The 13,606-nt window shown below is 43.1% G+C and overlaps 1 protein-coding gene across 3 annotated transcripts in view; it reads left to right on the top strand.

Moving 5' to 3' along the window:
- PTPRT (protein tyrosine phosphatase receptor type T) overlaps positions 1-13,606 on the top strand; it is a 447,177-nt gene that overhangs the window by 325,166 nt on the left and 108,405 nt on the right. For all 3 annotated transcript variants that reach the window (XM_030502880.1, XM_030502878.1, XM_030502879.1), the window contains 2 exons: positions 1,907-2,108; positions 5,503-5,605. In XM_030502880.1, coding sequence (XP_030358740.1) covers positions 1,907-2,108; positions 5,503-5,605 — 305 coding nt within the window. The remainder of the gene's footprint in view (positions 1-1,906; positions 2,109-5,502; positions 5,606-13,606) is intronic.

Here is a 13,606-nt window from a genome sequence, read left to right as displayed (position 1 = left end):
ATCCCTGATTTCGCAAAGGCACTCCCTGGGCATCCTGTGAATGTGGTTTAAGCATTAAGAAGTAGGAAGTTCCCTTTCATTTTCCCCAAACTCCTGTTTTGCTGATTCACTTATGGGAAGGTATGAAATTTCTATTTCTCTAGCATTTGATTTGCAAACAGAGCACACGGATTGCAGCAGTTCACTCTTCACAGCATAAATACATTTTTCTTTCTGGATTTGGCTATGGCATTGACTGGGTCATGTCTCAAGTTAAGGTCTTTGATGCTCACTCCAACTCTGATGGTGGTTTTGCACAGATTCCCTTGCCTTGCAGTACCTTGAGGCAATAAGAACTGTCAGAATACTGTCGCAGGCCATGTGCATTGCATGGTCCTCACCTTACCTAAGGAAAAGGAGCCAGGATAAACATTTATCTTCCCTGCATGACTTTAGTTTAATGACCATAGTGCTGAGATCTCTCTCTTTCTCATGTTTCTGGCAAGTAATAAGAATTTAAAACCAGGTTGTAATTCCTGCTTTTGTAACGTCTTGCTGCTCTGTGGGTCTGGTGTAACTGATGGCCCTTCCCTGTTGTGCTGCCTCGTCTTGGGTGTCAGCACCAATTGTTCTTCTCTGTCCATATCATGGGGTCCATATCATGGGGTTCACCCTCACACCTCCTCTGGTGTCAGTAGCATCAGCTTGTGTCTCTATTTATCCAGTTATTATTAAAGTCTCCCTTTTTAAGCACTGTATATTTATTTTTGCTCAAAATGCACCATTTTCCTCCTGCATGAAGTGACTTAAAATTTTTCAGAGGCTGTTTCAGCAAAGCTGGGAATAACATTCTGTGGAGTCCTTCATAAAAAATTGAAGACTTGGTGTATTAACATACATTGATTTATTCATAGTGTTTCATTACAAATAAGCGAGGATCCCATAATATCAGGAGAGGTTAGGAGAGCACTGTAGCACGTTACATTATATTGACAGCTCCGTGGAAATTGAGCTGCCTTTGGATTGAATTTGGAACGCAGGCAAGGAATTGGCTGGTAAATAAGTCATGAGTTTTACTTGCAGGTGTCTGTATGTCACCAGGGGGGCTGTGGGGAAGCATAATGGAGCTTGAGCAGTATTCCAGAGGTGAGCTTTCAGCCTGGATTGCTCTAAAGGTGTGTTAGCTCCAGCCGCGTATGTTTTCATGAGCAGCTCTCCAGGTCTGTAACCTGCTGACTTGTTCTCTCAGGCAAAAACCAGGCACGGTGCCATGTGTAAACCTGCAACCTGAGGCTCAGCACAGGGAGGGAAATGCTATCAGAAGCTGACTTACAAATCAGAGAAGAAGAGCTTTGGTCTAAAGACTTGATGATATTTATTTCATTTAAACATAGCATTTAATTTCAGTGTATTCTCTTCTGCAAAGGAAAAGACTTCCCCAGACTTTGGTGTCATTCCCATTGCTTTCAGCAGTCTCAGGAGAATCTCAGGAGAAGACCATTTATGAGAGGAAATTAAAAAACTTGATGGAAAATGTATCCATGTTTCATCAATGTTTTCACATGCTGGGGGGGTTGTATGGGAAATTCTCATGGAAGTTCTGCCCATTGTGCTCTGTGCTCTGGGTTGGCTGCAGTTCTGAGCTTTGGAACCAAAAGCAGTTCTTTGCATTTTCTGTTGTAAATCAGCTCGTGCTGAGGTTTTAGTGAAGAGAAGAAATTAGTTTTTCTCTAAGTAAAGCCTTGGAAAAATTGTCATGTTTGTTTGGCAGCATCCAAATACAGAACCACCCACTGGAGATACTGAAGTTACATCTGTCCTTGTGTGTTCAGTGTCTGGTCTCCAGAGATGGCAAAATAGGGGAGCAAAGAAAGGCCAGTTGCAGCAGGCTCCTTATCTCCTGACCTTCCTTGTTCTTCATTTGCAGATCACGTACAAGGCCGTTGGGTCTCTGGATCCCAGTGCTGACCTGTCCAGCCAAAGAGGGAAAGTCTTCAAGCTAAGGAATGAAACACATCACCTCTTTGTAGGATTATACCCAGGGACTACGTATTCATTCACCATCAAAGCCAGCACAGTCAAGGGCTTTGGGCCACCCATCACAACACGGATTGCAACCAAGATTTCAGGTACTGCTTGGAGAAGAAATAAAAAGAACTTTCTAGGGCTTTGTTCTTTAGTCCCGCAGCTCAATAGCAAGATCCTCAGCATAGTGCCTCTACTAGTTTCATAGAGCAGATCTTTAAACCAGCCACAATCCAGCCTCTGTGTTTGTTTGTGTTACAAATGCAGTGGTTAATTTGAGGATATCTTCAATATCGATGAATATCTTTATGGAGCATTTTAAATGAGAACCTTCATTAGTTCTACAAATGAATGTTCCCTATAATAATTGTTGGTATATCTGTGTGGCTGGGGAAGCTCCTTCAATAATGTGGCTTTTCTTTTCAGAATGCACTGGAACGAATGTAATGAAGTAATTGAATTAATAGTGCAAGGAGCCTAAAAATAAAAGAGGAAAGCTGGTTTTATGTTTCCTTTCTGAGCAAGGGCAGAGAAGAGCCTTGAGGTAGGCAGGCAAGTATATGAGAGGGATTAAAATCAGGAGGCATTGCAAAGAGAAGGCGCATGTGTATCTAGGAAAAAGAAAGGAAACTTAGGCTGACTGTCAAAAAAAAAAGATGGATAAAGGTTAGAAATCATATTGGGCAGACATATGTAAACTTGAATTTTAGCATTTAATTGCTAGCACTAAGATACGTTCTCTAACAGAGTTTAAACCAGTCCTTCTTCCTTAATACCTTAATTGTTATTTCAGTAAAGGCCCCCCCCAAAAAAAATGTTTGGGACATTCAGGACAATTGTAATGCTTGAAATTATGGCTGAGTGCTATAGAAAAGAGTGCACAACAGTCTGTATTTCCCATTGCCCTATCTCTAAACTGGTTAATAAAAATCAGTTGTTAGCAGTAAGTGACAGTATAAATGGTAAGGCAGTAAAACGGATCCATTTTGTGCACTGGCCATCAGCAGGGTCTGAACACTGAACATTCAGTGCGAAAGCCCATGGTCAGTCCTATATGTTAAACTTGCTCCAAGAGGCAGTCCCAAGGTTAGTAGGGAGAAGGAATGAGTTTTACATTGACTGCGATGTCCTTGGAAGACTACATATATTCTAAAATGAAAAGACATCTGTGCTATAGCAATGTGTGAGTGTATGTGTTTATGTGGGTGGACACGTTTGTTTATGTCCTAATCACAGTTAAATGGCAGAACTCGTGAGGATTTCTCCTTTGGCAGGACTGGGATCTTCTAAAACAGGCATTGAATTGATGAGCAGTGCTTGATAATTTAGAGAGATCACTGCCAACTGGCGTTTTATAGAGGTACTACACAACTGCTTTGTGTTGAGTACACAAGAAAACTGCTCTTACTTCAGTGTCTTGTGACTAATACAGACTTTGATCGCTGAATTATAGACTCCCAGACTGGTTTGTGTTGGAAGGGACCTTAAAGCTCATCCAGTCCCAACCCTCTGCCACAGGCAGGGACACCTTCCACTAGAGCAGGTTGCTCCAAGCCCCTGTGTCCAACCTGGCCTTGAACACTGCCAGGGATGGGGCAGCCACAGCTTCTCTGGGCACCCTGTGCCAGCGCCTCAGCACCCTCACAGGGAAGAGCTTCTGCCTAAGAGCTCACCTCAGTCTCTCCTCTGGCAGGTTAAAGCCATTCCCCCTGTCCTGTCCCTCCAGGCCCTTGTCCAAAGCCCCTCTTCAGGTTTCTTGTAGCCCCTTTAGGCATTGGAGCTGCTCTAAGTTCTCCCCTTAAGGAGCCTTCTCTTCTCCAGGCTGACCTAGCCTGGCTCCAGAGCAGAGCTGTTCCAGCCTTCTTGTGCTCAATGTTGCACAATTATGGTCAATACCTTTAGAGAGTCAAGGCTGCCAAGACCTATGTTTTTGCATTTACTTTTTAATTGTACGTGTCTGAAAGTAAGAGTGTAAATGCTCTGCAGCAGGTGGACTGTTTTACACAGAGTATAACTAAAGAGGTCAGAAGGAGCCAGCCGAGCTAGCTGACATATCAGAAACAATTGAGTGGTCCAGTGCAGTGCTGCAGTTAGACTAGAAGAAGCTGCATCAGAGAAGGATGATGGAGCCTGCAAAGGTAGAGCCCAGCCTGTTTCTGGTGCCCAGACTGGCATTGCAACCTGTTTGTAGTATTGCATCGGCTGTAGCACCAGTCCCTCTGGCCAGAGCAGGTGCTAAACAGTTCTTGTGGTGGGATCTCCAGTAGCTACAGTGATCTCTGGTAAAGAAGACCATTGGTAACATGCATCTTCTTTAAATGATGCACACTGCTTCCCCTTGGAGTGAGCACCTTGTTCAGAGAAATCCTCATTAAGAAACTGGCATTCATGCTGAACTCATTGCCAGCTTATTGACAGGGAAGTCAGTGGCTGAGCTGATAATAGCAACCACCATTCTTGACAGTTTTCAGGCATTTAGATAAAAATCCTGATTTTAAACAGGATTACAGTGGAAAGCTCTGTGAGAGGATTAAAGATAGGCTCCCCGCAATGCAGCTTGCCCTTGTGAGTTACAGCTGAACCAGCTGTGTGGATTCCTCTGTTTGCTCTCTACTTCAAAGCTATTTCAACAAAACTTGCATCTTTGGAATAAATTTGGTGCTGCTCTGATCTCGTGATCTCTTCAGTTCTTCCACAGTCAAAATTGCCCCAAACAGATGTCTGCTGTGAGGGAAAGAAGAAGGGATGTAATAATGTTTCCAAAGGGAAGCTATCCTACTTTCGTGAAGTGATCCTAATAGAAGATAACAAAGCAGAAGTAGAAACTAGACTTTGGCTAAGTGTGAATATTCAGTGGGTTGCTCTGTTGCTTTGGGGAACACTGAGCACGCCGTTGGAATTCTGCCTGGTGATTCAACATCACTAAAGCGCTGGGGTAAAATGTCATGGGTTGGAGTGCTAAAATAACCCGGCTAATTTGGGCTTCTCTCTTTTCATCTTTAGTGCTTCATAACAGACCCTCCAGCTAATGAAGGAGACACAGTTTAAGTCTCTGTGTTAAAAACTCTGAGTTGTGGGGGAGGCTAATCCAATGACCTGAACAGTGAACAAAAGCCGGGTTTCCTGGGTGCTGTTCTTAGCTCTGCCATTGATTCCCTCATCCTAAGTGGTCTTTAACAACGTCCAGGCAGTTTCTTTCTTCCCCTTTAAAATCAAAGGAATGATCCCATCTCAAAGGATTATTAAATCTTAAAAATTCCAGACAGGATTTTCAAAGCCATCTGGAAGATTCATGTGTGTTATTCCTGTTTAATTTTAATAGGAAGAGTTTACAAATATTTAAGCAATTTTGACAATTTTGGGCATAACATTGGGGAAGCATTTTGGTGTTTCATTTGAGAAATGTTAAACACTCTCCTAGAACTGTTACTATCACGTTGCCATCACTACCCAAGACAGTAGCTGGGGTATAACTAACATGTTGCTCTTCTGCTGTAGCACCGTCGATGCCAGAATACGACACAGACTCGCCCCTGAATGAGACTGACACGACCATCACCGTCATGCTGAAGCCTGCTCAGTCCCGGGGAGCTCCTGTCAGGTAGGTCTTTCCCCTTCTCCTTTGCACAGTTCTCCCCTCTCCTTCCTCCCCAGGCTTCGCTCACGCCTCTCTCATTCTCACCTGATAATGTAGCTGCGAAAAGCAAACGCTGGCTCAAAGGCCAACTCTGCTGTTGATTCTGCTTTTCACGGGCTCCTTTTATCAATGCCTCAACCTGCTTGCCTCCTGCTGTTAACCTCCAGGAAGGATGCTGATAGCCTTGCACAGGGTTATTACCCTTTCAGCATCACTTCAGATGCCTTTGCAGCACTGGAGTACATTGGTATGTGCAGCTCTGTGCTGTGCTGCTGGGAATGCAGCATCACCATGAAAAGGTGGAGGGGAGGCTTCAGGCCTCCACCTCCTGCCCTCCCTCCTGTGATGGAGAGAGCCTTCTTGTAGCTATCACAGGAATGCCAGCATTATCTTTAATGCTTGTGGATGCTTTTGTCCAGATTCTGGATCTAACCGCACTCCTCATGTTATAATCCAGCTGTTGTTGCTGGGCTGGTTGCAGAATGAAGTAGTAATCTGGTCCACAAAAAATGAACTCTGGTATAGTGAGGCTTTGCCGCTTGTAGGCAAGCAGCTTCCACTGGCAGAGGAGAGGATTATGGGGTAGGAAGGTGCACAGGCACCCGTGGAATAGAGTGAGGACCTTCCAGAAGACATTTCTGTCTGTCTCTGAGCTGGGTCCCGTTCTTACTGATGAGATGCTGCAATGGGGCACTCAACCGCAGATCACTGACTGTGGGAACACAACTCACAGAAGTGTCTTTCATTGCTCTCTTCCATCTAGGCGATTTTGTACATGGTGGAAAGCATCAGCACAGATGAGCCCTCTGAGCTGGCACTGCCTTATCTGTCAGTGGCAGAAGTGCCAGTTGGTCATTCATCCTGCCAGTCTCCTCAGCTGAGAGCAGGAATTTGAATCACTTATGATAAAAGTGACTGCTTTCCAGTGGAATCCAGCAGCCATCACCTTCCTGGAGGCTCTTCAGGCTTTTGCCTCCAGTTTTCACAGGAGACTTGAATTTTTTCCTATGGGTGGTATTTTAAAACCCTCAGTCCTTTCTTCTCAAGTGACTTGGGTTCCTAGACCCCACTGAGAGGTTCTTTGTGCTTTTGAAAGATGTCCTTGGGAGCAGTATTCGGGAGCAAATTGCTCAGACGTGAACTACCTGATCTAATGAATCTATGAGTTGGTGCCCCGCTGTCACAGCTCTCCCCCAAACTGCACTGATAGTTTCAAGCAAAAACTCTGCTCTTTCACACTTAGCACCATCCCTTTTTGACTGTTCTGAATAATATATTTTAAACTTTCCGTTGCAATCTCTGGTACTTCATATAAGCGAATTTAGGAGCCTATTTTCTGAGTCCTTTAGAGGTGTTTTTCTGTTGGAAAAGAGCAGTAAAATCACACAGCTCTGTTTTGTTTTATTTCTTTATATGAGGGAACATTCCTATATCTCGTTTTACCACCTGCTGTGTTAAAAGTGTTGCTATTTTGTCTTTTTATTGGAAAGTCTTGTGATTCTTCTCCAAGTCAATTTACCGCCCTTTAACTGCATTCAGTGAGTAATGTCTTTCCCAGAAAATACATCTGTTATAAAATATTTGGTAGAGATTTTTAGAAATGTTCACTCTGATTTCTTTAATTGCATCGTAGCCTGTTCTACACAGGTTTGCAGAGAGTGAAGTATTTACATGTCACATCGAAGTGATAAGATTATTTCCTATTATAAGCCCATTCAATTGACTTACAGACATGTATATGAAAACCAGAACAGATAAGAGGGGACAAAGAGGAGAGGGTCTTGGGGTGAATTTTAGCTTTTTATTAACAACTATGACAGCCTCAGAATGTGTGAATACCTTTCCCTTTATAACTACAGAGACGGCTCTAAGTCTGGCCTCAACAAATCCAGTTATTTCAACCTTAGATTTTCTTGACCTCTTCCCTGTTCTCTCAGCCTGTTCTGCACACACTCCAATTTGTGTGAATTCTCTCCAAATACCACAGCGAAAAGCTGGTAACATTCCCTTAGTGGCCTCAGCAGCACCCAGCAGATTAGAATAGCATACTGTGAAGTGCTTGTGACACTCGTAACACACAAGAATGAGGTGTTTTTCCTCCTCAGTGTGTTTTTTGTATTCAAGCTGAGATCCAATATAGCCTCTTTGTTGTTGTCAGGTTAGTTGTGCTACCTTTCGCTTGTGTATGATTTATTTCTCCTTCACAAGTGTAGTATTTTCCATTCATCTCTATTAAATATGATAAAACTGATTTTCAGAATGCTTTAAAATCCTGATACAAGCTTCAGTGACTTGGAGCCCCTCTTACAGGCTGCCCAGGGCAGTGGTGGAGTCATCGTCCCTAGAAGTGTTCACAAACAGTGTAGATGAGCCCCTCAGTGACACGGGTTAGTGGTGGCCTTGGCAGTGCTGGGGAACAGTTGCACTTGATGATCTTAAAGGTCTTTTCCAACCTGGTTGATGCTGTGATTCTTAGTTGGATGCCATCCTCTGCTCAGTTACCAAAGGCATTAATGCAGACACAGATTGAAGACAAAAGACTGGGAAGCGTCCTTGTGCAGAGGTGAGGTGGTGCTGAGGTCACTGGAGGGGATACCGTATGATGCAGCATCCTGGTGGGATGCCCCTTCTCGCGGCCTCCCTTGTAGACAGGACCATGCTTTCCTAAATCCCTTTCCTGAGAGGGGTCTGCAAAGCTACTTGACATTAGTCTGAAATGGATTTTCCTCACACCTTCTTATAAAACCTTCAATATTGAGATCTTCCACTCTGCAGAAATAGGTCAACCCTTCATCTCATCAACCTGACAATTTCTGCTCTGCAGTGCTCCAGGTTTTTATTATAATCCTTCCAAACTGTGAAGATGAAAATAATATCACTATACAGTAATTATTCTTCATATTTCATCTCATATGCAGGGGATGGTGACTTGGAGTACGTGTGGAGTGTGACTGTAAGCCAGTGTCCATACGGAAGACAGTTCTGTGACTTCGTCTTGTGGTGTTTCACTGTGCTGTGGTCTGAGCCAGCATACAGATGGAGTAGGGGCTGCAAGATCATTTTTAGAGTAATAGTGGAGAATATTTAAAACAAGATTCATTGTCCTCCCATTCATCTGAAATGAAGGCACACCAAATGCAAAGTCACTTTCGACATTAAGACATTTCTGATGTTGCCCAGAGCGCATGATAAATAACTTAAATGAGGTTCTTTAGAAAACTAATGATCATGATCTCAGCATTGTTAATGATCTATAGATAACAGTGAAGATGCTTTCATATAAACTAATAGGAATAATATACACTTAGATATTCTTTGAACTATTTTGTCCTATTGCCAAAAGAATGATGCCTCAGCAAGCATAAATATTCTCCCTTGTGGCACAGGCATTCCATTCTTGCCTTTATTTTCCATAGTATAACCTGCAGAGCTTGACTCCACGTTGCCCTTTAAAAAATAACTTTTAGGTGTTCTTGTATCAATCTAAAACCTGTGAATGGTGCTGTGATTGATTTGCTGAAGACTGACATTCATCTATAATAGATTCAGAAGAGGAAAGAAGAATGCAAGTGTTCTTAATCTTTACTCCTCAACTCTTTCCTCAAAATCTCCAATGTGATTTTGAGGATAATTCTGCCTTTTGACTCTGTTATTGTCAGGAGGGCTGAGTCAGTCCTTCATAGATTATTCACATGTGACATCCTTAGACCTCTATTTGAGAATTTATATCCTGTTCACAGCTTGAAAATACCATTGTGAGGTATTTTATGTACATGACATGTCCACTGGGCTGGTTTTTGTGTGTTGGATATTTGAAAGTCCACCTGGTTTATTAACATGCAGTTGGTTCTTCAATCTACCTATACTACTGTTATGGAGAAAATCAAATTCCCTGAGCACGTATTAGTTTTGACGATTTCAAAGTTTAAATAAATGCTCCCCTTAAGGGTGATTTTTGAGCCTTGTCAGTTTTTGAGCTGAGGACACTGTAGGCGGATGTTAGAGAAGAGTCTACAATTATTTTCTGGGGGGTTCAGACAACGGAGAACTTCTCTGTTGGAAAAGGATGGGTTTCGTCTCCCTTATCTTCCTGAAGCTCTCTGAGGTGTAACAGTAAATAATCTGTGCTGTTCTTTGTGTGTCTGCCAGCACACAGGTACAGCCTTTAAGCACCTGAGCCCTGTACTGTGCTAAAGAACAGTATTATTAGGACAAAGATATTCAATCTCTGCACTTGCCTTTATGCATATTTATTTTGGGATATATATATATTTTATATATATATGCAGTGTAGGTTGAATGTGTGATTCTGGAGAAATATATTCAGGTAACAGTCATGTACGTTGTGTGTGTGTGATGGTCGGATACTTGTATTCACTTTGGTGAGGAAGGATGGGAAGGTTTATTAATGTACATCTTAAAGGGAATGAATAAATCTGAATAGGAGAATGGGAGTTTAAATATTTTAGATACATTTAGGCATGCTGAGCAAAGGTGAAATAGGTATTTTCATATCCACAGCCAGCCAGTAGGAGAAATTAATTTATATGGACCAAGTTCCATGTTACTCTTGAGTATTGTCATCTGATTCTTGGGCTCCCAAGTATGAAATAAAGGAAATATTTGTGGTTTATGTGATGCTAAAGAGATTAAGAGAAAACAGCTGCAGTATTTTTTAACAGAGACCTAAGAACAGCGGGATTTTTTCTGGTTTTATGTTCAAGCTGTTCTCCAAGCAAACAATCCTGTATGATGTATCTGTATACTGCAGTCCTACATGTTGTAACAAATGAGAATTTCCTGTGACAAAGGGAAGTGGTATCACTTCCATATTATGTTGGAGTACTGAGACTTTGACTAGATAAAACTTGTCTTCCATTTCAGTCTGCAGCAAAGTAGAAACTGAGAATCTCTGGAGCCATAGGCTACAACTGTGGCTTCACATTATGCTTGTTATCTTCAGAAAGAATTATCTCTAGGTAATTCTTTCTTTTTCTGTGATTTCAGGCATCATCTGTTCATCCTGAGCTTACCCTACATCCCTCTCACTAGCATCCTTACTTTGGTTTCGTATTTAATGCGCAGCAGTTCTCCCCATCCTCCTGAAGGAGTGGTTTGCAGCCTAGTGACCTTGGTTCTGTGGTGGAGGAAGAGTAAGAGAAGCAGTAATAAACTTGTAAAATCTGCTGGAGTACTTGGTTTTACAGAGGGTGGCTTTGGTGCGCAGCTCTCCGTAGCTATACAGGGAGCAATGCTGTTCAGCTCACTGCTTTGCAACTTCTTAGAGGCATCACATGAGCTTGCCTCAGGCATTTATGTCGATAATTAATTCATTAATGCCAAGAAAAGGTGGCAATTTCTTGTTCTTGAAACTCCCACGCAGTGTACCTTGTGTTTGGAAATAAAGGCTGGAGTCAGGGAGCATGGAAACGATAAAAGGGGTTCTAATGTTGAAAGCGGTGGGAAGCATAACAAATTATCCTGCCCTTGGTAATCCTGCAGGTTCACTTGCCTTGATGGGCATGTTATAAATACCTGGAAAATAAAATCGTGGCCTGCTTTCTCAGTTGTAGGCATCACATGAGTTGGTTGATTGAATACAGGGCAAACAATCATCACATTAGATCTTTTAATTTTGTAGTATCTAATAAGGAATGAGATTATCAATCTAAGCTTCTGATATTATAAGTCTAATTATCTGTATTAATTAACATCTCATACAATAGACCTCAGGGATATTGTTCTGATATCTTTCAAGCTGGGTTTCTCCTGCATGGCATTCTGCCGTTCATTTAGGCAAGACTATGAAGGTAAATGAGTTTCTTTCCTCTTAAAGATAAACCAGATCTGCTTTTTTTGAACTACGTGTGAATGTGAGTGAGTGAAAATAAGAGTGTGGGTGGAAGGCCTGGAATAAAGGCAGCTGCGTGGATCAGCGTGGAGTTTATTAGACAAAAAAGGAACAGAATAGAGTTGCACAGTAAGCATTTGCAGGCTTGACCTCCTCAGTGTGTCCAAACCCAGGGCACTGCAAGCCTGAGCATGGACTTCCACTTCAGCTGCGTCCTTGAGTGGTGGATTTACATTACACATGATGGCTTAAGCTGTACTTAGAGGTACTCAGAATCTTAGAAGTGCTTTCCCTACTGTATCAGGAGAGAAGCACAATGGAGATATACAGGGATGCATCAGGATGCACAGTGACAACTGTAATTATCAGGAAGGAATATTTAGTCTTTTATGTAGTATGGCATGATTAGTCGAATGGGTATTTTAAGGGGGTTTTTTAGTTCCCCCTGAAAAGCTGGATGTTGGCCCTAAAAAGTGAGGATAAGGGGCATTTAGGGTCAATTGTCTCCTCTGGTACAGGAAATGCATTTTCTTACTGGATCAGCGTATTGTTATCAGAGAATACTGGGGCTCCCAGCACAAGAGGGACGTGGAGCTGTTGGAGCGAGTCCAGAGGAGGCCACGGAGCTGCTGCGAGGGCTGGAGCAGCTCTGCTCTGGAGCCAGGCTGAGAGAGCTGGGCTGGGGCAGCCTGGAGAAGAGAAGGCTCCTGAAGGGGACACCTTAGAGCAGCTCCAGTGCCTAAAGGGGCTCCAGGAAACCTGGAGAGGGGCTTTGGACAAGGGCCTGTAGGGCCAGGACAAGGGGAATGGCTTTAACCTGCCAGAGGGGAGATTGAGATGAGCTCTGAGGCAGAAGCTCTTCCCTGTGAAGGTGCTGAGGCGCTGGCATAGGGTGCCCAGAGTAGCTGTGGCTGCCCCATCCCTGGCAGTGTTCAAGGCCAGGTTGGACACAGGGGCTTGGAGCAACCTGCTCTAGTGGAAGGTGTCCCTGCCTGTGGCAGGGGGTTGGGACTGGATGAGCTTTAAGGTCCTTTCCAACCCAAACCAGTCTGGGATTTACCAACCATCAGAAACAGCCATTGTCTGAGCTTGGGTGACCTGCTGTGTCTTTCCACGGAGAGCTTTGGCAGGAGACAGAAATGGGAGAGGAAAGCCATAAAATTTGCATATATTTTAATAATAATATTTTAACAATCAAATTACACATAGCTCCAATTCTTCTGTGTCAAGCAGCATTTTATTAGCTCAGCAGTAAAGCTTTTGCTAATGCTTTTTAGTTTTTGAAGACCTGAGGTTACTGAGAGTGGGGGAGTGAATGGTTTTGCATAAATCTTTTATGCTGACCGTGTAAACTGTCAGATTAAATTCCAGCAATCAAAAGGTTAATGAAGTCTGAACTTTAAGTTGAGAATTACAAATTGATGGCCATTTTCTTACATCAGGCTGTCAACCAGCATGATGAGGGAACAGCAGAAAATACCCATGGTTGCCAGTTTGAAGGTTTCTTTTCCCAAGACATTTCTTTGCTTTACAGCTCCCAGAGCCAACATGCCCCTTACCTGTTACTGCAGAACTAAAGGACCAAAGCAAAGCGTGTAAAAGATTTAAAAAATGAGAAACTCTGCATTTCTGGAGGCATATGCCAACCCTCCCTTTGCCTGTGAGAGCCCTTGGGTCAGACCCTTCAGTGGGATAAACTGAGCCTGACCATGCTAGTCGGGGTTGGAGCAGGTCAGGAAGGAGCTTGGCTCGCTCTTGGACCACCAAGGATCATTCACCTAATTGAAGCAGCTCCTTAAGGTACTTCAGATGAGATGGGATGAGTATGGGCACAAGTCCCTGGCAGATATCCACCCCTCAGAAGCAGTGCATGAGCTTTTTATCCAGACAGCAGTCTCTACTAGGAGTGAGGATGGTGAGTGCAGAGGGTGAGCTCTTTGCTGTTGCATGTGGCAGGCAGCCTTTGCATTAGCACATGCCCCTCAATGCATATAATAACCCAAAAATGCAATAAAAGGGAAGATGAGTAAGATCTGCTTTGTTGTTGCAGACTAAGGCATTTCAGGATTTAATTATACTACAGGTATATAAAATCTGGAAACATGATAATGCTC

The sequence above is a fragment of the Strigops habroptila genome, chromosome 13, assembly GCF_004027225.2.
Source record: "Strigops habroptila isolate Jane chromosome 13, bStrHab1.2.pri, whole genome shotgun sequence".
Lineage (NCBI taxonomy): Eukaryota > Metazoa > Chordata > Aves > Psittaciformes > Psittacidae > Strigops > Strigops habroptila.
Note: the sequence above shows the minus strand (reverse complement) of the source record. Positions and strands in the feature narration are given on the sequence as shown.